The 27,804-nt window shown below is 45.6% G+C and overlaps 1 protein-coding gene across 1 annotated transcript; it reads right to left on the minus strand.

Annotated features, from left to right (window-relative positions):
- Positions 1-684: 684 nt before the first annotated feature.
- On the minus strand, positions 685-27,804 carry LOC137543621 (superoxide dismutase [Cu-Zn]-like). The gene is given in 6 exon segments (XM_068264737.1): positions 685-1,267; positions 9,972-10,086; positions 16,383-16,452; positions 18,354-18,453; positions 27,723-27,761; positions 27,763-27,804. Coding segments are annotated over 6 exon segments (459 nt in total). The 5' UTR covers positions 27,790-27,804; the 3' UTR covers positions 685-1,159.

A 27,804-nucleotide genomic window follows, 5' to 3' on the forward strand; every position in this document is an offset into this window, starting at 1 on the left:
TAAGTGTGGGTACATGTAAGAATGATGCGCAGGTACTCTGCAGGGGAATGAGGAGATTGTAAACAGACAACACCTCTGTGTTCAATGTGCACAGCATTCTCAGTAGATTCCCTGCAGCTCTGTGGGGAGTGCATATGTAGAGTATAGTACTACTGTGTAACAAAGTAAACCTAAAACAGATGAAATTAAAGTTTTATACATACCTGGGGCTTCCTCCAGCCCCCTTCAGAATAATCAGTCCCTCGTTGTCCTCCTCCACCACCTGGATCTTCTGCTATGAGTCCAGGTACTTGAGCTAGTCAGGCGTAGTGCGCATGCACACACTCCGCCGCCAGGTTGCATACTACACCTGTGCAGCACTATTGCGCAGGTGCAGAATGTTCCTGGCTGTGGGAGCGGCATGCGGCCGGACAGCGCTGACTGGCTGAATTACCAGGACTCATAGCAGAAGATCCGGGTGGTGGAGGACAGCGAGGGACTAATTAGCCTGAAGGGGGCTGGAGGAAGCCCCAGGTATGTATAAAACTTTACTTTTCATTCGTCTCAGTTACCCTTTAATTTGTAGTCACCAAACCAAATTTTAACAACTTATCAAATTATTTGATGTCATCAGCAAAGGGAGTGCATACATTTGCATAAATCAGCATCAGTGCAGAATTATTTCCATCTCATTGACCATCTCTATTAGTGACACAGCTACACATCAGGCTTTATTCTTACAGCATAGATGTTATTTAGTGTATATATAAGAGATTCCTGTGTACACATCATATATACAGTCACAATCAGATATGTATCTGACCTTAAAAATACGGGGACTGCTTTATTGGAGCAGCACAAGTAACTAATTTTGATTGGTTTATTTCATTTTTGTGGACTAAGCACAGCTATTATTAAAAATAATGTATATATACAGTATTTATACAGTGACTATTATCTGAGAAATAGAACATTTTATCATATTTTCTATTTTAATTACAGTTACAAATTCATTAGGAGTCGGTGCATTTTTTCCCGACTCCAGGCACCCAAAATTGCCCGACTCCACAGCCCTGCTGGAGACCACTGAGCTTAGTAACAGAACTAAAGTGCAGCTAACAGAATGTGGCAATTATGCTGGGGAGAGCTGAACGAACAAGGCCACGGCAGATCATCATGTTTATTGACAGATTCCAGCCACTCCACATGCCAGACGTCCCCCGGCGTTACCAGTCACAAGGCTCTCGTTGTTCCCACCTTTTCCCAAGTCGTCTTGCTTCTCATGGACCTGGAGGAGAGATTAAGTTACATTTCAGGCAATTCTATATAGCAAAGATCAGTGATCTGCCATAGAAGCAGTTACATTTAGCTATATCGAATCCGCATGCGGTGTCCGCATAGGCAATGCAAGTGAATGGGGCAGTTTACACTTGTGCGTCTGCGTTGTGTGCGCGGCTGAAATCTGCACGGCAGAGCCGTCAGATTTCGCGTGCGAGAGGAATGCATGCGAATCGTGGCTAATGTATTTCACTAGGGAAATTGCATGCGGGTTGAGCATGCGGTTGACGCGAATTCGCACAAGTATTAATGTTAATTTACACAGGCAGTCACATGGTTAACCCATTCACGTTCCGCCGTTTTCACGTGAGAAATGTTCACCTCCCATTCATTAGCCTATAACTTTATCACAATGCACTGATCTATATCTTGTTTTTTCCGCCACCAATTAGGCTTTCTTTGGGGGGTACATTTTGCTAAGAGCCACTTTACTGTAAATGCATTTTAACAGGAAGAAAAAAAAATGGAAAAATTCATTATTTCTCAGTTTTTAGCCATTATAGTTTTAAAATAATACATGCCTCCATAATTAAAACTCACGTATTGTATTTGCCCATATGTCCCGGTTATTACACCGTTATAATTATGTCCCTATCACAATGTATGGCGACAATATTTTATTTGGAAATAAAGGTGCATTTTTCCATTTTGCATCTATCACCATTTACAAGTTTAAAAAAAAAAAAAAAAAAGCCAAGCTTACCTCGGGTAATGTCTTTTCCAGTAGTCCGAGTGACAGCACCCCTCCTATGAGACTTGTCTCCCTCCTAAACTTTGGACAGGAAGCTAGAAGATACAAATTTGCATAACAGGCAGGCAGGAGTAGTATATAAAGATGTTACCCACCAAAGGTATCCAGTTATAAAAAAAAGACACGGACAACATATGCTGCTGAAACAATACTTTAATTATCCCCTCTAATAGGGTGGGCCGGAGGGGTGCTGTCACTCGGACTACTGGAAAAGACATTACCCGAGGTAAGCTTGGCTTTCCCAGAACGTCCTCCTGACAGCACCCCTCCTATGAGACGATAAACAAGAACATTATACACTAGGGAGGGACTACTGCCTGCAACACTTTTCTTCCAAATGACAGATCAGTATTGGCTAATAAGTTTAGTCTATAATGTTTCACAAACGTATTTTGGCTGGACCAGGTGGCCGCTCTGCAAATCTGCTCTATCGAGGCGCCTACCCTCTCTGCCCAAGATGTTGATACGCCTCTTGTGGAGTGAGCTTTAATTGAGGTTGGTAAAGGTCTCCCTTGAGCCCGATAAGCCGCAGTGATAGCTTGTCTGATCCATCTTGCAATTGATGGTTTAGAGGCTTGCCTTCCTTTGAATTTCCCCGCAAACAGCACCAACAAGGCATCTGATTTTCTCAAAGATACAGTCCTTTCCAGATAATGAAGGATACACCTTCTAACATCCAAACAATGAAGTTTCTTCTCCTTCTCATTCGTTGGTTTATCACAGAATGATGGCAGAAAGATCTCCTGAGATCGATGAAATTTTGAAGACACTTTAGGAAGGAATGCAAAGTCTGGACGCAGAGTAATCCTATCCTCTGAGATAGTACAATAAGGTTGCTTAATGGATAAGGCCTGAAGTTCGCTGACTCTCCTGGCTGTGGTGATTGCCAGAAGAAAGGCCGTTTTCAACGTCAGAAGTTTATCCGGAATCTGATCCAGAGGCTCAAAGGGATGTTCACAAAGACTCTGCAACACGATATTCAAGTCCCAAGGAGGCACCTTAGATATCACCACCGGCCTGAGACGTTTAATTCCCTGAAAAAAACGAAGAAAAAACTCTTCCTGAGCTAATCTTCTTTCTAAATATACACTTAAAGCTGCTGTCTGAACCTTAAGAGTACTGGCACTTAATCCCATGTGAAATCCATCCTGAAGAAACTCCAGAGCTGAGGCGGAAAGTGTAGGATCATTATCCTTTCTAGTACACCATTCACAGTAAATGTTCCATGTTTTTTGATAAATCTGCCTCGTAACCTTCTTGCGGGATTGTATTAACGTCTCAGAAAGTCCATCCGAAAACCCCTTTGATTTCAGGATTCCCCACTCAACCTCCATGCTGAAAGGTGAAGGCGCTTGAGGTCCGGGTGAAGAACTGGGCCCTGCGACAACAGATCTGTTCTGAGTGGAAACAATATTGGTTGACATATTGCTAACTTCTGTAACAGAGCAAACCATGGTCTTTTCGGCCAGAAAGGTACTATGAGGATTACTTGTGCTCTGTCCTGCATAATTTTGTTCAGAACCCTTGATATTAGAGGTATTGGAGGAAATGCATACATCAGGTTCAACCTCCACTCTATGGAGAAGGCGTCTATCTGCCACGGATTGTCCTTTGGATACAGGGAGCAAAAGTTTTGACACTTTGAATTTTGCCTCCTTGCGAATAAGTCTACTGCAGGAATGCCCCATGCCTGACTGATCTGAACAAATACTTCTGGATTCAGAGACCACTCGTCCTGTAATATCGCTGACCTGCTGAGATAGTCTGCTACAACATTGCAAGTCCCCTTCAGATGAATCGCCCTGATGGAAGATAAGCTGTTCTCTGCCCAATGCAGAATTCTTGCTGTCTGAGACCACAACCGAGGACTTCTTGTCCCTCCCTGATGATTCAGGTAAGCCACTACACTGCTGTTGTCGGACCTGATCAGGACGTGACAGTGCTTGATCTGATCCTTGAAGAATTGAAGGCCTCTCCATACTGCTTCCAGTTCTCTGCTGTTGGAGGATCGTCTTGCCATTGTACTGGACCACTGACCCTGTGCTGGAAGAGAGTCCATGTGAGCGCCCCACCCCCATGTACTGGCATCCGTCGTTATGATTCTTTGAACTGGAAAAAACCACATGCGACCTTCTGACAGGTGAGACAGTTCCTGCCACCAGTTTAATGACACTTTTACACTGTATGGGATCAGAATCTTCCTTTCTAGGGCTGAAATAGTCCTGTTCCAGCTCCTTAATATCCACAACTGCAGGGTCCTGGCATGGAATTGACCCCATTGTACTGCAGGGAAGACTGAGCTTAACAGACCGAGTAATGCCATGGCTTTTCTTATACTGATGGCTCTTGATTCCTGAAAAGAAAGAACAGAATTAAGTACTGCCGAAATTTTCCTTTCTGGGAGAAAAACTCTTTCTTGGCGGGAGGAAAAAATAAATCCCAGATATTCCATAGACTGGCTGGGTATTAGTGCAGATTTTGACCAGTTAATTAACCAGCCTAAAGACTCTAGACTGTCAATGCATAATTTAACCTGATCACTTACAGACTGTAAAGAATTACCCCAAATTAGTAAATCATCTAGGTAAGCAATGATGTTAATGGATCTACACCTTAAGACTGCCAATACTTCTGCCATCACCTTTGTGAACAGCCAAGGGGATGAAGCTAGCCCAAAAGGTAACACATTAAATTGGAAATGTCTTACCTCTTCTTGAAGGTGAATTGCAAATCTTAGGAACTGCTGGGACTCTAGATGGACTGGCACATGCAGGTAGGCATCTTTGAGGTCCAGAGAAGCTAGAAAACAGTCTTTTTGCAACAGGGTTATTACAGAATTCACATTGTCCATTCGAAACTTCCTGTATTTTACGGCCTTGTTCAACCCCTTTAAATTTAGAATAAATCTGAAGGCTCCCTGAGGCTTTTTTATCAGAAAAACTGGTGAGTAGAACCCTTGGCCTCTCTGGCAGGATGGTACTTCTCTGATCACTCTTTTCTCCAGAAGGGAAACCACTTCCTCCTGTAACGCCTCCCTAGGTGGGATCTTTGCCTCAGGTTCCCTGTTGCCACTGCGAGCTGGGCCCTTGTACTGAAAAGCTCTCTTTTTTGTCGGAAAATTTTTCTTATAGTCTGAGGTTCTTTCTAGCGTCTGGTCTAGCTTTGAACCAAATAACAGCTCACCTTCACAGGGTAAACCACATAACTTGGAGCGAGACGAATTGTCCCCCTGCCAAGTCTTCACCCATATGCCTCTCCTTGCCGAGTTAACAAGGGCAGTTGTTCTGGCTGTTAATTTAACCGTATCATCCGCTGCATCTGTTAAGTAATTAGTAGCATTAAATAAATTTGGAAAGTCCTCTAAAATCTCTTCTCTGGGCACCCCCGAAGCTATCTTAGACTGAGTCTGCGTGAGCCAAGCTTTAAGGGATCGTCCCACTGCCGTGGATGCCACTGCTGGCTTAAATGTTAAAGATGCTGACTCCCATGCCCTACGCAACAGATTGTCCATCTTCTTATCAATCGGGTCTTTTAAATTGCCAAAGTTCTCAAACTGCAAATCGGATCTTCTGGACACCCTTGAAAACGATGGGTCCAGTTTGGGAACCGGACCCCAGAATTTTTGATCATCAGGACTGAAAGGATAACGACGAGAAAGAGACTTGGGCCAAAACGCCCTCCTTTCAGGGTCATCCCACTCCTTCCCAATCATTGACTTTAGAGAGGAATGGACTGGGATGAAGCAATTCTGGGGTTCCGCCAAACTCACGTACATCTGATCCAAGGGGGTCAAGGATTTTCGCTCCACTGTTATACCCATAGTGCTCTGCATAGCAGACAACAAGTCCTTCATTAAGTTAGGTGCAAAAGCGAACTTCTGAGGAACCTCTGGGTTCTCCTCCTCTTCTCCAGAAATTTCCTCTAAAGATGAAATTTCTCCTTCCTCTCCTGATAATTCTGAATCCCCTGACTCATTATCCTTCCTTTTACGTTTAGCTGCAATTTTATGCGGTGAAGTGGGAACCTGTAAGGCTTCCCCCACCTCAATCACCAGGGCTGGAGGATTTCCGTCTAAAGGAGCAGGTATAGCACCAGTAACAGAGGCTGAAGTAGAAGGAACTGCAGACTCCGCCAATGTAGAATCCTTTATCTCTTTAATGGCCGAGGCCATCTCAGACCGCATCCACCCCATCAAGTCCTTAAACACCACTGGGGATTCCTCTTTGACTACTTTCTCTCTACATGACTGGCAAAGTTTCTTTGTAGAGGAAGAATAGAAGCGTGAGTTACACATAACACAGCGTTTCTCAGTTCTGCCCGAAGCTTGTCCACCTTGAGTTTGCTGAGACACCGATTTCTCCTTATCACTTTTTGAGGGTTTAGGCTAAAAAAGAAATAAAGAGACTATCAGCCTTACAAGGTGGACCCAGACACTTACAAACAGCCCTCTCAAAGCCTGATAACCTCTAGCTCACCAGAGAGGGGATAGCGCCAGACTCCGCAGAAGTCAGAGGAGAAGGGCCTACAGCGTCCTCCATGATCACCGACAGCAATGGTGATCGTGGCTCAACATATACATATATATACCTCTCGGAATTACCTGCAGCTGAAGTCAATTTTCTTTCCCCGCCGCGGCCCCTGCCGCTGCCGTCAGCTGACACGTCATGCGGGACGCATGCGCATGACGTCACATCCGCCCGGAACTTCCGGTATGCGCTCCTGCCGCCATAAAGCTTCTGCATCTCTGGGAGAAGCCTCCTCCACGCTGTGCGCTGGACCAGCCGAGTCCCCTGCTCAGCCTTAGTATGCCCGCGCTGCACCGCTGCCCTCGCCGCCTGACGTAGTAGCACTGGAGACCTCTCAAAGCGTCCCGTCCGGGACAGGAAAAACAACTGGATACCTTTGGTGGGTAACATCTTTATATACTACTCCTGCCTGCCTGTTATGCAAATTTGTATCTTCTAGCTTCCTGTCCAAAGTTTAGGAGGGAGACAAGTCTCATAGGAGGGGTGCTGTCAGGAGGACGTTCTGGGAAAAAAGATATATTTCACCTTTACATTGATATTTAAAAAGTTTAGACCCTTAGGTAAATATTTACATGTTTTTTTTTTATTGTAATGGTTTTTTTTTTTATAGTAAACATTTTATTTGGGTAGTTTTGGGAGGGTGGGAGGTAAACAATAGATTTTTTTTTCTTACAGGTGTAGCATTACTTTTTGGCCACAAGATGGCGGCCATGAGTTTGTTTACATGACGTCACTCTAAGCGTAGCCCACGCTTAGAGTGACGCATCGGGGAGGGAACAGCCAGAGAAAGCACAGCTTCTGAGAGAAGCTGTCGCTTTTTCAGCGGGGGAGAGGAATCAATGATCGGGCACCATAGCCCGATACATTGATTCCGTGGCTACTGAATCCGCGGCCGGGAGTGCGCGTGCACGCGATCGGCCGTGGGAGCGCGCTGTAGCGCGCATGGTTCCTGGACGTAGAAACTACGTCCAGGAACCAAAATAGGTTAAATTCGCATATACCCTTACCTATGCGGAATCGCATGCGAAAGCGTGGCAAAAACGCATGCGGAATAGCACCCGCATGCGATTTTGTCCGCGGTGAAATGCAGGCGATTCCGCACTAGTGTAAACGAGCCCTTAGGGATGAGCATGGGGGGGGGGGGGGAGCCAATGATGAGAGCTTCCTATTCTAACAAGTAATCGCAAAACATGATGGCAACTGATTAGTATGGGGAAAGCTGTACAAAAACTATTCAACCACTGATGGGCCTTCAATGTGCCTTGAAGCATCAGGAACAAAAGATGCCAGGAGTAAAGTGTTACTGCAACAAAAAAAATAAGTGTCAAATTGGACGGGAATCAGCCTGCAATATATGGGCAGCTTCGACAGGGAGCAATTTATCTCTAATCAAATTCGATTAGAGATAAATTTGCCTGTCAAATCTACCCATAATGGTCAGATGTATGGCTACCTAAAGCCCATCAACACCACACAATTTGTCCGATTAAAAACAGACATGTCTGATCGGGATTAGATTCAATTTGCCATTGTTTTGCAATGGCAAATCGAATCCCAATCGGACATGATGGATCGAACAAAAAATTAAAATAAAAAAATTGTATGGTGTAGATGGGGCTTTAAAGTCCTGAAGATTGGTTGCTCTGCTGTGGCTGTGATATATGGTCCCCTGGATCTAAGGGTTAGATCACCAGTGGGGGTGGGTATAAAAACACAATTTTTAAAGTGAACCCAAGGTAAAAATAAACCGAAGAGAAAAAAAAAAATAAAAAATATATATTTATCCTCCTACTCCTAAAAATGACTTTAAGGGCCCATTCACACACAAACAAAACGAGGGGAGAGCGAGGCACACAGACCACCAGACTGGCCTCCCTGTGCGCTAGCTCCATCCAAACTTGGTGGATAAAGCCTGCACAGTCCCAAACCCAGCCATTTCTAAAGAAAGCCAAGCAGGACGGAGCTAGCAGGAGGTACTGATGAACAGGCTTTAGGGGGTCCCACTGCTGAAACAAGACTGAGGAAAGGTGGTCCCTTTATGATCCAGAGAAGAGTACACTGTGGGGGCATTGGTCTTGGCTCTCCCCATTGAGCAAGACAGTCTTGCCCAAGATCTCCTTCCTGGCTAGGTACTAACTGCAGGGTGGCCCACTGAGTGCACCCCAAGTGGCTGCCTCTTGCACTTTAACAGGAGGTCAGCACTATACAAATGTTTTGGGACACGGAATATGGAATTCAGTTCTGGGCACATTACAGGAAAGAGATTGCAGTTTTAGAGCAGGTGCAGAGACTAGCAACAAAATGGATATGTGGGATGGAAGGTCTCACTTACCAAGAAAGGTTAGATAAACTGGATTTAGTCTAAAGAGATGCCTTATGGCCCAAACTCACGAGGGACTTTTGTCGCCTCAACACGCGGCGCGCGCGTGTTGCGGCGACAGGTCGCCCGTGAGTATGGGCCGCGCGCACCCCGAACTGTCGCCCGCAACGGGCGCGCAATCCGAACTGTCGCCCGTCGCTGAAGTCGCCAGGCGATTGGCGCTGTCAATCGCCTGGCGACAGTTGCCGCCGCATCTCCGCCGCAACAGTCGCTAGTCCGCGTGAGTATGCGGACTAGCGACAGCAACACCCATGGAATCCCTTCAACATCCGGCCGGGGGAGGAACAGCAGCGACAGCTTCCGCCGCATAGTTGCCAGGTCCCTCCGCCGTGTGTATGCGGAGGGACCTGGCGAGGAGCTGTCGCCGGCCTGTCGCGCACACGCTCACGTGTGCTGGCGACAGGCCACTTTCGTAGCCCGTGAGTATGGGCCATTAGAGGGGATCTAATTAACATGTATAAATAGATCAGAGGGCAATATAAAAGCTTGGCGGATGAGTTTAGTCCCTAGGCCTTCAAGGACTAGAGGACATGATCCGCGAATGGAGGAAAAATGTTTTAGCCATTTAGGAAAGGGTTCTTTACAGTAAGGGATTAAGATGTGGAATGCATTGCCACAAGTAGTTATGGCAAACTATACCTGCATTTAAAGGGGGCTTAGATGCTTTCCTTGCGTTGAAAGATATCCATGGCTGCAATTACTAGGTAATGCCTAATTATGTTGATCCAGGGATTTTCTGATTGCCATCTGGAGTCGGGAAGGATTTTTTTCCCCTTTTGGGGCTAATTGGACCATGCCTTGTAAGGGTTTTTTGCCTTCCTCTGGATCAACAGGGATATGTGAGGGAGTAGGCTGGTGTTGTACTTTGTTCTCTGGTTGAACTCTATGGACGCATGTCTTTTTTCAACCCAAATAACTATATAACTATGTAACAAGTACTGCAAACCATGCATACATTTGGTAGAATGTTCTGAGCCAGTTTGTGGCCCTCACTTACCACCACAGTGCGTCCAATGATAGAGTGAGGCCCGTGCAAGGATAGGAGGCTGTCTGTTAGCTCAAATTCTGCTACGTCATTTTTGGCAAGAACGTTTCCAAGGTCTCCAACGTGTCTGAGGAAGGACCAGATTCAGGTTAATAACTGACAGAATAAATGTATATTGGTTTTGCAATGTATAGAAATACATGCTGTCACTAACTGCTCTTCAAATGCGCTCACAATATAATTACCACAGTCTAAGGTCAATTTTGAGAGGTGACCAATAAACTTCTTGAAGCACATACAACCTTTATGCAGGGTCTTGTTCAACCTAAGTTGTTAATGAAACGTGCCTAAACTTGTATGGCCACCTTTCAATTCGGCATTATGCAATACTTTTATGACCACCAGATCGACCATTTGATCACTCCCCGTTAGAGGTGGGCGAACAGTTCGGCTGTGTTAGCCGAACTGTTCGGGCTGCCCAACCTGTCATTTATGTTTGCCTCTTACTACTTCCGGGTCGCAATGACCCGGAGTAGTACGTCTGCGCTGGCCCGGCGGAGCGCGTCCTAGATCGCGCTACCGTTGCCGGGCACTCTCTGCGCATGTGTGTGACGTCATGAGTGACGTCACACACATGCGCAGAGAGTGCCCGGCGACGGGAGCGCGATCTAGGACGCGCTCCGCCGGGCCAGCGCAGACGTACTATTTCGGGTCATTGCGACCCGGAAGTAGTAAGAGGCAAACATAAATGACAGGTTGGGCAGCCCGAACAGTTCGGCTAACACAGCCGAACTGTTCGCCCACCTCTACTCCCCGTCCGCTGAAATTTTACCTTCCCACACAATAGATTTCACATTAAAATCTACCAAGCGCTGAATCCCACCTTAAACTCCCCCAAGCCGTGGGCCAATTGTATGGAAGCAGCTCAACTATCCGCTGTTAGAATTTAAGTATTATATGCTTGAATTCGTAGGCCTCAGTTACTTTAACTGAGTTTAGTTAAAAATACTTGATTTGCAGAATCTCCCTTTAAGGAGAATTTCTCTTAGAGATAAATAAAGACAGTTCTGATTTTCAGTAGAACATTGTACTGGAACTCCCAAGGCTGTATCAGAGATATCCAGTGCAGAGGCCAGACCAGCTGGCGACAAACATTAGCCATTGTTATGAAAATACGGATGGGACTGACTTCCACTTTCTACTCTTTTTGTAATGTCTTGTCATCTAACTATATAGGCCTAAATGTAACATAGTACAGATGTAACATAAGAGAAAGCCTGGTTGGCATTCAAAAAGGAATGGACCAAGAGCCTGTAATGCAAAGAGGACTTACTACAGACCAATTGCTTCGCAGAGGTGTAACGAACATGTAGAGATAAGCATCTGTATATCTGTTTACTGAATAAACTCCTGAAACTTTGACAACGTCTAAAGAAGTTCTATCTCCTATGCTGTCGCTGTGATGAGAGTCGAGTTATCACACTTAGTGATATGGTGCCGAACGAAGGTGTAGTGTTGCCCATAGCAACCAACGTATAGATTCTTACATCCGCCACATGCCTCCTCTAGTGTTCTCTCCAGAATGCAGAAGCCTGTACAGGTGCCTTTCGAAATATGTAACACTGCTACTACCACCACACACCTGAAGGAGCCCTTTCGATTGAGATCTCTCCAGCATGCTGGATCTCATACAAATCTGTCATTCAATCCTAGTCAAATAGCCACACATCAATGCCAAAAAAATTAATAAAAATAAAATAAAAAAATCAAATAATGGGTGGGCACCTCAAGTCATTGCTTGCAGACTAGCTTTAAAGGATACCAGACTTGAGACAAAGCTACTTGTGGTAAGCACAGAGGTTTGTTCATGCTGCAGCCACTAACCATTGAAGGTTTATTCCAAGTCATCACTAAAAAACAAAAAAAAACAAAACAAAAAAAAAAAAAAAAAAAAAAAACCCCCACACACCTTTCAGCTAAAGACAGATTTCCAGAAAGGAAGAAGCAGGGTTGTTGCATCAGGTTTCCTCCCATTCCCACCTCTCTCCTGCCCCATTAAAACTGAGTGATTCAATTCACTTTATTGTCATTGTGTAACAACGAAATTACTTTTCATGACAACCCCACGGTGCATATAGGGAACATAGTGATAGTAACAAGGAAGAGAAGAAATGATACAAGTATGCCAGGTATTACAGATATTTAAACAATTTGTACAGTGTTAATTATCTCAGAGAGGATTCAGTTTATCAAGTTTATGGCGGATGGGAAAAAGCTGTCTTTCAGTCTGTTTGTGTGTGTGTGTGCGGATTGATCTAAAACGTTTACCTGATGTAAGGAGCTCAAACAAGGCATTTCCAGGGTGAGTGTTGTCTTTGATAATGTTTTTGGCCTCTCAAGCTGCGAGTATTATACAAAAGTTCCAGTGATGGTAGTTCAGTGCCAATAATGGCTTCTGCTGTTTTAACAACTCGCTGCAGGGCTTCTCTAGTAGCCTTCGTGCAGCTGTTGTACCAGGCCGTCATGCAATTGGTCAGAACGCTTTCTATAGTGCATCTGTAGAAATTAACCAGCAGCTTCTGTGGGAGGTTAGCGCTCCTTAGTTTTCTCAGAAAGTAGAGGCGTTGTTGTGCTTTGCCAGTTAGAGCTAAAGCATTGTCAGCCCAGGACAGGTTCTCTGCGATGGTGACTCCCAAAAATTTGAAGCTGGAAACTCTCTCCACAGCCTCTGCATTGATCATTAGCAGTAGGTGAGTAGTCTTTTTGGTGGTCGTAAAGTCTAGAATAATTTCTTTGGTCTTCTTTGTATTTAATAACAGGTTGTTAATGTCGCACCATGCAGTCAGGTTCCTAACTTCTTCTCAGTATGCAGCTTCCTCATTGTCTGATATAAGCCCAATGACAGTCGTATCATCTGCAAACTTAATTATTATGTTTGAGGTATGGATAGGCTGGCAGTCATGGGTGAAAAGTGCATAGAGGAGAGGGCTTAATACACAGCCCTGTGGCACGCCAGTGCTCAGTGTAAGGGTGGAGGATGTCTGTTTCCTAGTCTGACAGTTTGAGGGCGATTAGTAAGGAAGTCCAATAACCAAGTACATATGGAGGGAGCAAGACCTAGTGCATGGAGTTTGTTGGTCAGCTGGCTAGGTACAATGGTGTTAAATGCTGAGCTGTAGTCAACAAAGAGCATCCTAACATAGGAGTTGGGCTTTTCCAGGTGTGAGAGGGCAGCATGGAGCGCTACACAGATGGCATCCTCAGTCGATCTATTTATTGGGGTAGAGTGAATAGGAGGGTGATAGGAGCAGGGTTGTGGAGTCTGTAAAAAAAATCATACAACTCAGTCTCCTCAGTTTAAGGGCCTTTAATGGTGGACTTCTCTCCCCACAAAAGAAGACACTAATACAAATTACATTCATTTCTTACTACAAAAGACCTGCAATGTGTTTTGCAGGTCTCATGCCCACTTCCTCAGGCAAAAATACAAGGAGCAACTCTAAGAGTGTCCTTACATGGTATAGTGCCTAGGCGTTGCAGATCCTTTGAAGAATAATGTACGATACAGGCTCTACACAATATATACCTAGACATAGTACTATGGTAGGAATTAGATTGTGAGCCCCCTCAGAGGAACAGTTAAGTGACAAGACATTATATACTCTGTACAGCGCTGCGGAATATGTCGGCGCTATACAAATACTAAATCATAATTGTGTCTTTTGTGGGGAGGCATGTCCACCATTAACCCCCCCCCCCCCAATTTTAAACAATTTTTAATTTTATACTTCATTGGCACCTCTGTTCCTCAAAGTGATCTTTTATCCACAAGGTGGATGGGTGTTACTACCCCTTTTCTATCTACAAAGAGCAACATCTTAGCCCGAGTAGGGATGGGAAAGATCCCCCAGTGGTGCATTCAGTGGTTGCCTAGCTCAGCAACCTGTGTTTGTGAGTATACCATTCTATCAATTAATAACCCGTATACCATCGATATTACACTATGGGGCTCCCGAATCTTCCCTTTTGTCTCTGCATACTTGTTTTCTTACCTTGGGTAGCTTTGCCTTGGGTCACATGTACTGGAAGCAGTTACATGTATGGCTTACCATTACTATGCTCAGAGCCTCATTGAGTCCTGGTGTTTTGCTGGACTTCCTGGTTTGAGGTTTAACATGCCCCCCCTTGAGGGTTCATTACCCAGCCTCCACAGGCAAGTATCAGGGGCTGTTGAAAGTACAGCCAAATTAACCTCCATGGCAGCATAATCATTTCTGGATTACAGAGAGTCTTATAGCAGTTCAATTTTTTGCACAATTGAGAGATCTCCTGCAGCCTGTCTTTACTCACCTCCCTGGAATCCAGCACTGCAATGTTCCCTCCTTCCTCCAGGTTGCACTGTAACCCTATAGCGAGATCTGTCATCATGATGACAAACTGCAATTTCAGAGGCATCTAGAGCCTCAGAGGACTGGAAGGAGAATGGCTGCTAGCATCTGGATTCCTGGGAAGGAGAGCTGAAATGCCTACTGCGTGCAATGCTTTCCATTTACCCCCCCCCCCCCCAGCAGCTATCCGGAGTCAGGCTCCGGATTATCGCTTCTGGCTTTTCCCCAGCCCTAGCCTGACTCAGGGGTTACCACCAGGGAGGTAAAAATTATTGTCCCACTATGGAGACCTTGCCTTAGCTCCATTTACAACAGCAGCCAGCACTGAAGTAGTAAGAATGCACAGTGTGCAGCCCAACCAGGCAAGTATACAGTGCCAACTACTGGGTTCACAAGTACTGTATAATAGAATTAAGAAATGCTTTTTGTACACAGGCAGCCAAGATCACTATATAGCCAATGAGTAGTTGAAAGACAGGTTTGTTTTTGCTGTGTGCTTATGCCAGGACTAGAACCACCATGAAACTTTAAAGAGAACCCGAGGTGGGTTTGAAGAATTGTATCTGCATACAGAGGCTGTCTCTGCCTATACAGCCTAGCCTCTGTTGCTATCCCAAACCCCCCTAAGGTCCCCCTGCACTCTGCAATCCCACATAAATCACAGCCACGCTGCTGACAAACAGCTTGTCAGAGCTGGCTGTGTTTATCTCTATAGTGTCAGTCTGCTGCTCTCCCCGCCTCCTGCAGAACTCCGGTCCCCGCCTGCATCCCTTCCCTCCCTGCTGATTGGAGGGAAGGGACAGGGGCAGGGACCTGAGCTATGCAGGAGGCGGAGGAGCAGCTGAGACTGACACTACAGATGTAAACACAACCTCACAGCATGGCTGTGATTTGAGGGATTGCAGAGTGCAGGGGGACCTTAGTGGGGTTTGGGATAGCAACAGAGGCTGGGCTGTATAGGCAGATCCAGCCTCTGTATGCAGATAACATTCTTTAAACACACCTCGGGTTCTCTTTAAAGCAGAACTATTAAGTGTCAGGTTTCCCGGTTAACACACCTGGTTTCCACCTCCAAGCTTCTGGCACCAGAAATTATTAACGGCTGCTTAATTTAATACAGTGGTGTCAGATTTGCTGAATCACTGCAAGGCATGATGGAAGCAGATTATCTAGAAAGAGCAGTGGGTAGTTCCCTGTAAAAGCTCAGTGACGCACTCAGACCTGTAGACTGTCACAGTTCCTCCCTCCTAGATGGCAGTTGCACTTGAGAGCATGGGAAATAGACATGTGACCAAATCAATTTGTGGTTGCTTTAGAGCATACATGTCAAACTCTGGCCTGCGGGCCAAATCCAGCCCTCGGGGCCATTAAATTTGGCCCTCAAGTGGTTTCCCCACTTTGCATTATGTTTGGATTACGCTAGACCACCAGGAAAGCTACATTGGAGGTGAAGCCCTAGATCACCAGAAAAGCCATATGGGGGTGGGGGAAAGCATTAAACACCAGGGAACTGTATATGGAAGGGATTGGGGGCCACCTGAGAACTTTATAAGGGAGGAAGGTGGCTAGTAGACATTGAGGTTGCCCCATGATTAGGTCCCAGTGTACAATTTCGGCCCACTTTGTATTTGAGCTTGACACCCCTGCTTTAGAGCAATAGGAACTGTACTGCAATAAGTTAAAGACTTACTTTTCTGGATTATGGCTTTAAAAGTTCAGGCAATTCTAATGAAAAGTGCTACTTACCCGGGGCTTTGTCCAGCCCCAAGCTCCCAGCATGTCCCTCGCTGCAGGTCTGCCGTCCACAGCCGCTGCGCAGTTTGCTCTGAACCACGTGGCGGTGATTGACTGTGCTGCAGTACAGGCAGACCTCTGGGTCAGCCCGACATCATCGCCGGGGACCATGAGGCAGCAGTGGTGAACGGCTGACAGCAGACCTGCAGCGAGGGACATGCTGGGAGCTTGGGGCTGGACAAAGCCCCATGTAAGTAGCACTTTTCATTAGAATTGCCTGATGTTGAATCATGCCGCTTACCTCTCTGAATCTTGTGGTGCACCATGTTTCTTGCCATGTGGGTTGAAATGTGGGCCGGCACTTATACAGCCTGAAAAGAAAAACAGACATGCCGTCATGACTGCTAAACTAAATACTGTGTTACAAGCCGTTTGAGGAACTACAGTAATTACGGCTCGTCTTTACTTACTGCACCAGGTGCAGTATAACCACTTCCTGGGAAAACTTCACTTGAAGCCCCAGGGCCGTGAATACACACCCTCAGCGATGGCAGGCCGCTGCGCGCTTCCGTTGCCGCCCGTTAGTGGGGAGATTAATGAATGGGAACGCAGTTCCCATCCATTAATCTAAGTCTCCGTGGCAATGAACGCCAGCATCTATTAGATGCCTGCTTCATTGCATCTTCCTGGAGTTACACTGCCATGCATTACTTCTGATTCACATTCCTGAATCGGAAATCATATATGACAACATCTTGTGGCCAAATAGTAAAACTATATTTAAATACATTTTAATTCCACGCATCTAAAATGAACCATTTCCCTCCCACTCTCCTATAGTACCTAAACATTTTTTTAGTTACCTTAAGGACTGAACTTTTTAAATAGGTTCAGTCAAGATGGTATATTGTTATTTCTTAAAGAGGAGCTGTTAGGTATAGGGTCTCAGAGAAAATAAACACATATCAGTAGCTAAAGATTGGCTGTACTTACATTACATATGCATTTCACTGTCCACGTTTGGATTTCACAGAATTTGTATATAGTATATGCAGAGAATGATGCTCCTGACAGCTCATGGCAGGTCCCGTTTGTGAAGCCAAATGTGTCGTCATGTCCTGCCTGCTTCTGATCACAGAACAGCTCATACTGAATAACACTAGTTTGCAGTGAATATTAATGAGCCATGTGGCTAGGAACAATAGCGGACTCCTGCAGTGTACGCTGCCCCGAGATTTATCTGTGCTGTGGCTGGACTGAGTTTTAGAAGCTGCTGAAACTTGATCCCGTCTTCTCCTTAGCAGCCGAGGGGAGGGCCCCAGAATGCTTTGCAGTATGTTATGCGGCTTGCGTCCTGCTTAGCTCTAAGCTTTTCTGATAAGCATACATCAAAGGTAAGAGAGATCTTTATCTTCAGTAATGTCTTTTTGGCTTCCTTCTAAACTGTTTAACACAGGAGACTAGAGGTTTAAATTAGCTTCTGCAGCCTGACAGTTACTCTTTAATTTACGAGCTTGTAAGTAGTGATGGGCACAAAACTGAAAACGCAAATTTCCAAATAAAAAATATTGGCGCCATACATTGTACTAGGGAAATATTTTAAACGTTGAAATAACTGGGACAAATGAAATGTGTAGAATGTTTATTTTAACACTAAACCAAAAAATGAGAAATAGTTAAGTCTTATTCCAATCAAAATGCATTTAGAATAAAAATTCTTAGCAGAATGTACCTCCCAAAGAAAGCCTAATTGGTGGCGAAAAAACCCAAAACAAGATAATTTCATAAGTAGGGATTAAGTTATTGGCGAAAGAATGGTAGGAGCACCGACAGGTGAAAATTACTCTGGTCCTAAAGAGGTAAAAATCCCTCAGTGGTCAATTTTCCGAAATTGCCAACTCCCGCACTGAGCTTTGTGACAGTTTCTTGTATACCTGGAACAAGAATGAAACCAGAACTCAGGAAACCACTTCAGCTCTAGAGGTCTGAAGTCTGTATGAATAGGATTCACAGCTGCAACAAGCAGAGCTTAAAAAGTGAATTACCTTTTCAAAAAAGGTAACACTTATTTTACCCAAATCAATATGAGAGCTTTTAGGTTTTGCCTTATACACTTTCTAGTTTTGCTTTGAAGTGGAAGCCACTCTTCCAGCCATTGAGTTCTTATGCTAGGAAAGCATGAGAAATCCAGTTTTGTGACAAGGAGAACATCACATGACATGATTCCCCACTTGCAGACAGTGAAAGGGTACTCAGCCATAGTAGTACCTACCATTAGTACCATCTCCATACTGGTGGATATGAAAGCCATGATTCCCAGCAGCCAGTCCAGTAATGGTGCCAAAGATTTTTACTGGTCCATCATCTATCTCCTGCATGAAAAACAATGTTTATATAGCACTGCATATATGACTGAAATACAGCTTCTTGTAAACATGCAGATTACATTTAACCACTTCGCATCCAGACCTTTTTTCCCCACTTGACCAAAGTAGTTTTGACAGTTATTAGTTATGCCCTTATTTAATCAGAACTAACTATCCCTACTTGAGGCAACCTACCTACACAGCACTATACTCGGCACTATCTACCTATACTGGGCACTATACTAGCCGCACTGGGCACTATACTAGCTATACTGAGCAACTACCTACCCATACAGGGCACTATACTAGCTATACTGGGACACACTGGGGGGGGGGGGGGGCGCTTATATGGGGGTCAATCATTTTTTTCCTGGTTTTTCGGGTAGAAGTGGGGGGGGGGGGGGGGGGGTCGGGTATGCTTGCGAGTATATACACGGTAGTAAAAATAAAAAAAAAAAAAAATATAAAAAAAAATCTCATTAGCTCAGGAAACCTATTCCCATTCACCAATTAGTGCTGCATCAGATAGTACCAGAAATGTGCACAGGAGCAAGCCCAATCCTGCACAGCACTGCTTCTGTACAAGTCAGTAGATCTACTTACTTGTGGCTTAGATGAAGTCAGAGGACGTATATCTAGTGACTTGTGGATAAAGTGGTTAATATGAACCTGTATCTAAACCCTGTAAAAAAAAACAAAAACAAAAACAAAAAAAAAAAACCACACCCTTGTGAAATTACAGGTTGCCAGGATTTTAAGCATTACAGCACAGAACAGGAAAATGAATGCTTCTCATCCTGATTGCCACTATTTTGTCCTTAAGGTGTATCTACACTGTCTTATGATGTCAAGTTCGCATGTCTGCTGACTGGCCTACTGCTGGGAAAAACCCCAACTGGAACCCAATGCACGATGTGTGGGAGAAGGTACCCCAAGGTACGTATAGCTCGTCAACTATTCCGACTTACTTCAGATAAGGAATGACTTACCAGTAAATTACTCGTTTCATGGGACTTACCAACTTCTTCAGGGCAATATCTCAGCGTCTGTTGCAGCAAACACTAGACACTAATATATATTGACCCAAAGAAGTGGTTAAGATCTGTAAATTTTATCTTCCTTATTTATAAAGCGCTGATGTTTTCCGCATCGCTTTACAGATTATATATAGTTGTCACTAACTGTCCCTCAGTGGAGCTCACAATTTAATCCTACTATAGGATTACGTCCATCGTAATCTAGGGCCAATTTTAGGGGAAGCCAATTAAGTTATTGGTATGTTTTGGTGTGGGAGGAAACCAGAGTGCCAGAAGGAAACCCACACAGAAACGGGGAGAACATATAAACTCCTTGCAGATAGTGCCCTGGGATTTGACCCGGGACCCAGCACTGTAAGGTGAGAGCGCTAACCACTATACCACAGGGCTGCCCCAGCCACTCATCCGAATGTTTACTCTAGTTGAGAAGAGCTGTATACACCTCTTGGGCACCTCTTCCCACAATCACCCCCCACCCCCCCCAACTAGGGGTTGTTTCACTGAAGTCTTATTTTAGCTTTTTTTTGTGCAATGACCACACCCAAAGAGGCCTTAGACCCATCTGCATGGTGAGAGTTCTCCACAAGACCTATCTAGCAAAAACACCTTTGTAAGTAGCATTATACTCCCTTTGGCCTGAAATACAACACTATTAGCACTCCTGTTTTTTTCATTTTCTATCAATTGAGGATCTCTTCATTTTCCCTTGTTTTCCCCACGTCCAGTTGCAATGACTCTGGTGATCTTGGTTCAGAGGGAAGACCCTATGTCACCCAGCAACTTCAAATGCAGAAATCGCTTACAGATAGCATTCATCAGATTATCATTGATAAGGAAGGACTTCACCTAGCCCAGAGCTCAACATTCCAAGATCGCACAAAGTATTGCTGTAGAAGGGTCAATATACCCATTTCTGAAGATCATGTATGCATTGGTCGCAGTACCAGCATGTCTTAATCAATTTTACACTACCATAAAGATCATGGTCACTAAAAACTGGTGAAGACAAGCACAAGATACATCTTACTACCTCCACCCATTAGGGCAGCCCCCTCCTTCAACACCTTCAAGAAGGCCTCAAAACGCACCTTTTCACTCTGGTCCCCTACCTCTCCCTCTAGATTGTAAGCCTTCGGGCAGGGTCCTCCTTTTGTGTCCTACCTGATCATTCACCTCCATTACTGTGCACCCATGCTATGCATTTGAGTGAACCTAACTTGCCTAATCTTCATGCTCCCCTCCAGTGACTAAGCATTACCTTGTACTCATACTGTGCTGTGTGATCCGATTTTCTTGTATTCCTGTTTGTCACCCCTAAATATTGTCTGTAACCTAAATTAATGTAAATAGCTGCAGCTAAAACCAAACATCAGCAGAAGTGGCTATTAGAGTTCATACTCAATTTGAATTTCAAAATGAACTCCATGGAACCTGAGACAAGCAACGCCTCAGGCAAGGCTGTGGACTCGGTACAAAAATCATGAGACTTCCAACTCAGACGACTCAGTTTATGAAACCACCAACCCCAAGTATCCCAAATTGCTTCGACTCCACAGCCCTGGTCTCAGGTTCCATACTACTGGGGCTTCTTTAAGCCCCCTTAAAGACACTCATCCCTCCCTGTCCTGAGTGGCTCCGATCCCCCACAATTCAGCACGAAAGCCTGGTCGAATCGCATTTAGTCAAGCATGTGTGGCCTAGCGCGCTCCCACGACATGCTCCAGTCTCTGCACAGTAGTACTGCGCAAACGCAGAATGCTCCCAGCTGCAAGAGTGCGGCAGGGGAGACAAAAAAATAAAAGCGGATCAGAGACGAAAAACTATCTATAGCAAGAAACATAAATAAACGCATCTTACCTAAAGTTTAGATGGTTTACACAGTAAATCTAGCTGCAAACAGCTTCAACAGTATATGATCATTTCTTCTTGCGATACAATGAGTGCAGCCATGTTTTGCTCATCACACAGGCAAAGCTGCTCTGCATCCACCCCTCAGCCTGTGAACTCCACCCCCCTCCATCTGAAAACAGTGTATACTGTACAGCAGAGTATATAGTATAGTTGCCCAAGTCAGTATAGCTAGTATACTGTAGTTTCTCCAGCATAGCTAGTATAGTTGCCCCCCCAGATTGTCTTACCTCTAGTGGCCGCTTCCCCTGTAACTGTCTCCCACTGCTACACAGACCTCTTGTCATAGCGGCGCAGTAGGTTGCTCTGACATGCAGACAGGTCACCCATCAGCGTGCATACAGGCAGTCTTCCTGTATACACGCTGATAGGCGACTTGCTGTCCTGTCATAGCAGCGCAGCGGGTCGCTCTGACTGACATGCAGTCTGATTAGCAGAGGGAGACAGTTACAGGGGAATCAGCCGCCCGCCTAGATGCCAGTGCACGCTGCCCATGGCCCCCTCCTCACACAGTGGCTTCATGCCTCCACTCTAGCCTCACTGTGTGTCTCTACCAATCAGCACAGTGGGGCAGGCAAATGTAAATGAGACGTTCCTACTCGCTAGTCTCAGCTCCCATGATTAATTGCAGCATGGGACTGAACACTGAGGCGTTGGAGGAGTTGGGGGTGCAGCGCCTGTAGTTTATACTTATTAATGTACTAAAAATAAGCAATTGGGGCAGAACTTGGCCGCACAGTCGATCGCGCATACTGGAAAATTTCTGGCCGAGGGGGTTTGGTCGGGTGCGCAGCGGTACGGCAGCCGATATTGCAAACGAGCGATGAAACACCTGCCGCAGCAATGTATAAATGTATGCAGTTTGTGCATTTATACATTACCTGTCCGGTGTCAGCCTCCACATGCTTTCCGTCCATCTCAACGGGTTTCGCATACACGCTGTCGGCACATAGCGTGTGACATCAGACTATGCGCCGCTAGCGTGTATGCGGCTTGCCCAGCGAGATGGACAGATGGACCCGGCGAGCTGCTATAGGACAGGTAATTTATAAATGCACTACATTACATACATTTATACATTTTGGGGGCAGCGGTGGGGCGGACGGCGGCTCAGTTGATTCCCTGATTTCATGCTGAAATCGGACGGGAATTGGCAGATTCGATTAGAGATACATTTTTCTCTCAGTCGAATCTGCCCACACTTGTTCTAATGTATGGGCACGTTAAGGAAGACCCAAGTATGGTACCCAAGACTTTTTTTTAGATGGCAAACCACACTAAAGGTGCCCATACATTTAATCGATTTCCTACCGATAGACAGCAGATTCGATCACTGATCGAATCTGCTGTGAAATAGATTACACAAATGTGGACCAATCGTCGGATCTGTCTAGGTGGAAAAATTTTGCTCGATTGCCGGCAGCACATCATTAGCGGCGTTTGAGTCAGCAACGAGCGACGCAGCAATACATTACTTGTTCCGCCGGCGCAAATCCCCGCTGACTTCGCTGGCTGGCCTGCTTCATCTTCTCTGCACTTCCTGTCAGAGGAAGTTCAAACAGAGGGCGCTCTACTGTTTGAAGCATACTTGAACTGAGGGATATGAAGGCTGCCATATGCATTTCCTTTTAAACAGTGCAAATTGCCCGGCAGTTCTGCTGGTGCTTTTTGCAGCAGTAGTGTCAGAATTACCTGTAACAAGCATGTGGCAAATCCAGTCAGAACCACCTGATCTGCATACTTGTTCAGGGTCTATGACTAAAAGTATTTGTGGTAGAGGATCTGCAGGCAACTGGCATTGCTTAAAAGAAAAATATAGCAGCCTCCATAGACCTCAGTTCAGGTGTACTTTAAAGGAAACCAGAGAGGAATAATTAAGTTATTTATTCATACCTGGGGCTTCTCGCAGCTGCAGAAACCCTAATCGCTCCCACGCCGAGGTCCTCAGCTTCCTCCGTTCGCCGGTGCGGGTCCCGTCCTTCCAGGGGGCGTGGCCAGTGAAGTGCGCTGTTTGCATATCTCTCCAGCAGCTGCTGGAGAGGTACGCAAGGAGTGCACTTCAGCTACGATCGACTGGCCAGTCGGGCTGAAGTGACGGGACCCACACCGGCAAACAGAGGAAGCTGAGGACCGCAGCGTGGGAGCGATTAGGGTTTCTGTAGCCACAGGTATGTATAAACAACAACTATTCCTCTCTAGTTCTCTTTAAATGAAAGGTCAGGTAAATGAAGGGTAATCAAACTCTACTTACCTGGGGCTTCTTCCAGCCCCTTGCAGGCGACATCTCACGTCGCAGCTCGGAGGTCGTCCTCTATTGCGCAGTACACTGGACAACGTGGACTTTATTAACAGCGGCACTTGCACAGGCATAGCAGAAGATGACCTCACAAGGTGGGCCTCTGCACTGGCGGGGAACCCGTGCCGGCGGCTGAGAATGGAACTGTAGTGTGGGACATGGGCAAGTAGAGCTTGATTACGCTGCATTTGCCTGATATTTCCTTACTGCTGATCAGTGTTGCCAACTCATCCCTTTAATTACTGACACATCTAAGTTATACAGGTTCTGGGGCTTTTTTTTTTTTTTTTACACATAATCAGTGCCTTAACTGCATCTACCTAGCCACGAAACCTGTATAATGCATATGTGTCAGTAATTAAAGGGATGAGTTGGCAACACTGCTGCTGATCCTGTCTGCAATACTTGAGGGCCCATTTCCACTACATGGAGCTTCAGTCCAAATTTTAGAAAGCACGTATTTTGCTTATCGCAAAGACTAAAGCACTCCTGGAGTGAGTGTAATATGGAGGCTGACCCCTTCCCCTCTAACAATGCACCATTGCCTGGCAGTCATGCTGATCCGCTGCCTGTAATACTTTTAGCCATAAACCCTGAACAAGCATATGCAGATCAGATGTTTAGGCTTCTTGCACACCAAGACGTTGCATTAGGTGGCACGTTAAGGTCGCATAACGTGCACCTAACACAACGTATGGTGCTGCAAGAGCCGACGGTAGAGTGAGCCGCGTTAGGCGGCTCGAGTCCTATAATGTCTCCCAGAGTGGCGCTGATTGGCCAGCGGGACCACGTGATGCGGAGCGAGACACTCCGCATCACGTGGTCCCGCCGGCCAATCAGCGCCCGCCAGTGCAGTGAATATTAAGTAGCCATGTGCGCGGCTACTGTAGCTGGCTCTCCCCGCCTCCTCTCCGCCCCCCACTGCGCATGTGCAAACAGTCTAACGCGGCTATAGCCGCTCCAACGCCGTAGCATGCTGCACTTTGCAGAGAACGTGCAGCGTTACATGTAACGCAACGTGGGCTGTGTGAACAGCCCACTTGTGTTACATTGCTGTGTGTTGGGGGAGCGTTACAGGCGTCCCTGTGTGTAAGCAGCCTTAACATAATCTGACAAGATTAGCTGCATGCTTGTTTCACGTGTGCGATTTAGACTACTGACGTGTGCGATTTAGATACTACTGACCAGACAGATCAGCAGGACCGTCAGGCAACTGGTATTGGTTGAAAGGAAATAAATATGGCAGCTTCCATAGGTCTCACACCTTGGGTTCCCTTTAAAGTGCAAACATGCTGCATTTTGTATGGGCATGCTCATACCTGTGTTTTAACTGATCGCATTATCGAAACGTTCTTGGGTGCATTTCTGGATAACGAGTTGTATCATATGCATGCTACAAAATATATGCCACAATGATGATCCCCAAGCCACTGCCCTAGAGCATGCAGGTGGCTCCAGCCCCCTTCAGACTGACTGATTCCTCACCATTTTCCCAGGCCACCTGGATCCTCCGCTAGGTGGCCCAGTAATCCCATCAGTTGACCCAAGTTCTGGCATTCTGGCCGCACGCAGAACACTCCCAGCGGGGGAGCGTGCGATCAGCCATGCACAGTACATGCCGACGGAAATACCTGGCCAAATTGTGGAGGATCCAGGCGGAGAAGAAGGGTGGAAAGGGGCCTAGCAGCTCGTGGGTGCTGGGGGAAGCCTCAGGTATTTTTTTTTATCTCAAGTTTACACAAGACTGATCAATCCCTTGAAATAAAAAAAAAAAAAAAAACACAACCAAACAAAAAACACAAACTACAAGATACAGCATCCCATGACTAGACTGGTTTTAAGCAGAAACCTATAAAACAGATTTGCTGAGTGGTAGAATGCCTCAGTTAATCGATCCCCTGCAGCCCCTTCTCTGCCAGCTTACAGATTTTCCAACAAATCCGACCACGCCTTAGAATAAACTGAGAAAACACAAAACAAAAGATCTAAAGTATGTTGGTCGGATATTCTATGTCCAAAAGAAAAAAGCTGAGTCACTATTAGGTGGCAGATCTAGCAGTCCTTTATGCAGTGCAGGATGACACAACATGTAGTGCCAGTTTACTATACAACTCCTTGCTTCAGATGCCTGATGAGCATGTGATCAACACTTCAATGAATACTTCATTTAGTGCCTAGTCTATAGCCTACTGTACTGTAGATTAGCAAACGAATCTGATTCTTCCTGTGTATCTTTGCTGTTCATCTTCTGTCCCTTTGACCCAGTTGCATTAGGCTGGCAGTCCAGAGGACAGTGTGTGACAGGTCGCTGTCTAAAGGGGTTAAAGGCCTAGCTAGAAGGGGCTGTAATCCTTTCACTGTAATCATATGGAATATGTCTGCTTCTGCAGCAGTGAGGGGCTCCAGCAACAATAGTCAATACACTGCAAAAAGGCTAGCCCAAGGTCTAATGCCACAGGCTAAACTAGACCCTGGATTACAGCTTTATTGCAGACAGACAACAGGATTTATTTTCAAATTCAAACCAGTACACACTGAGCAATGCTAGTCTGCACCTTGCCAATGGAGTAACAAAGACAGCAGTCCGCAGGTTGTGCAATTTAGGAAGTCCAGGAGGCGTTCACTGTAGCTTAAAGAGACACTGAAGCGGAAACAAAAAAAATAAAAATAAAATATAACAATAACAATAACAATAACACATATATACATATATATTGAATTGGTTGTGTACTATGAATAATTACTAGAAGATTAGCAGCAAAGAAAATATTCTCATACTTTTATTTTCAGGTATATAGTGTTTTTTCTAACATTGCATCATTCTATAATACGTGCAGATTACACAACACTCAGCATTCAAAATGAGTCTTTCAGAGCAGTCTGTGAAGTAATGACCTCTCCTCTAGCAGAGGAAAAGTAAAAAGTCCAGGAACAGTTGAGATAATAAAAGTCAGATAAAAGCCCTCTCCAGGACAGGAAAGCACAAAAAAGTGGCTTACCTCTCCAATGACGTAAGTGAAGTTTGACTAATAGTATTTATTTTCACAGGGCACTCGTTTCATGGGTACAAGCCCACTTCCTCAGGCCAATCACAGTACCAGGTTTCTAAAGCCAAATAGTTCAGTGCACCTCGCTGATAAACATACAAAGACATTCCATCACTGCCAGTCTCCACACTGGTTATCCAAGACTAACACAGTGTACTGGGACTGCACACATTAGTCCACACCTCTAGGTGCACACCAATCTCAGTGAATTCACAACCGATCTGCAGGGAATGTACACTTCTACTATAGTAGTACTGTATAATCTTGGTTAACTCAAACCTGAGAAAATCAATGAGTTTGAGCAAATGAAACAAATCAAAAATAAAATTGCACACTGCATGCCAACATGATACTGCTAACTCATCCACTCTGAGCTGATATACAACTAGTAAGCCACAGAATAACTTTCTAATTTCCAGTATGCTCCTCCCCTTCCATAGAAGCACCACAGCGTCCCAACATTCCCCTGCAACTCCATATAGTATTAGGGTGTCCTCAGGGCCACCAGGCCCATGCAATGTGCCTAGTGATTCATTGGGTTCCTGCAGAGTATTCTCAGCAGAGCATACTACTCCTTCAGTAGGTGTGCTTCACCTCTGAGATAACATGCCTGAGAAGATAAAGATGGAAGCACACAGGAGCAAGCCAGCCAGTGCAATCCAGAGCAAACACTCTGCAGGGCCCCCAGGGAACACTGAACGTTGGAGAAGATCAGTGGGGTCCACCATCAGCTCTGGGGCCCTGAGGGTCAACCCAATACTATGAGGAGGGACAAGCTGGGCACAGTGGTCCCTCTATGAAGCGGTAGTGACATGCTGGGAACTGTAGTGAGAGACTACCTACAGCAGCTACCTGGTTTGGAGCTGCCGCACCTCTCTCGGTTTGTGCAATGTACACACATCGTGCAGGCAATGCGGGCGGCTGTGGACAGACAGAAACACTGGGACACATGACGTGGGTGACTGTCTGCCTTCCAACCACACTCACCTGCTCGAACCGCACCACGCCTGTGGTCTCCCCGTCCCCACTTCAGTATGCAGATAGCCTTCTTCATGTCTCCACCAGCTGT

This window comes from Hyperolius riggenbachi, unplaced genomic scaffold (assembly GCF_040937935.1).
Source record: "Hyperolius riggenbachi isolate aHypRig1 unplaced genomic scaffold, aHypRig1.pri scaffold_128, whole genome shotgun sequence".
Lineage (NCBI taxonomy): Eukaryota > Metazoa > Chordata > Amphibia > Anura > Hyperoliidae > Hyperolius > Hyperolius riggenbachi.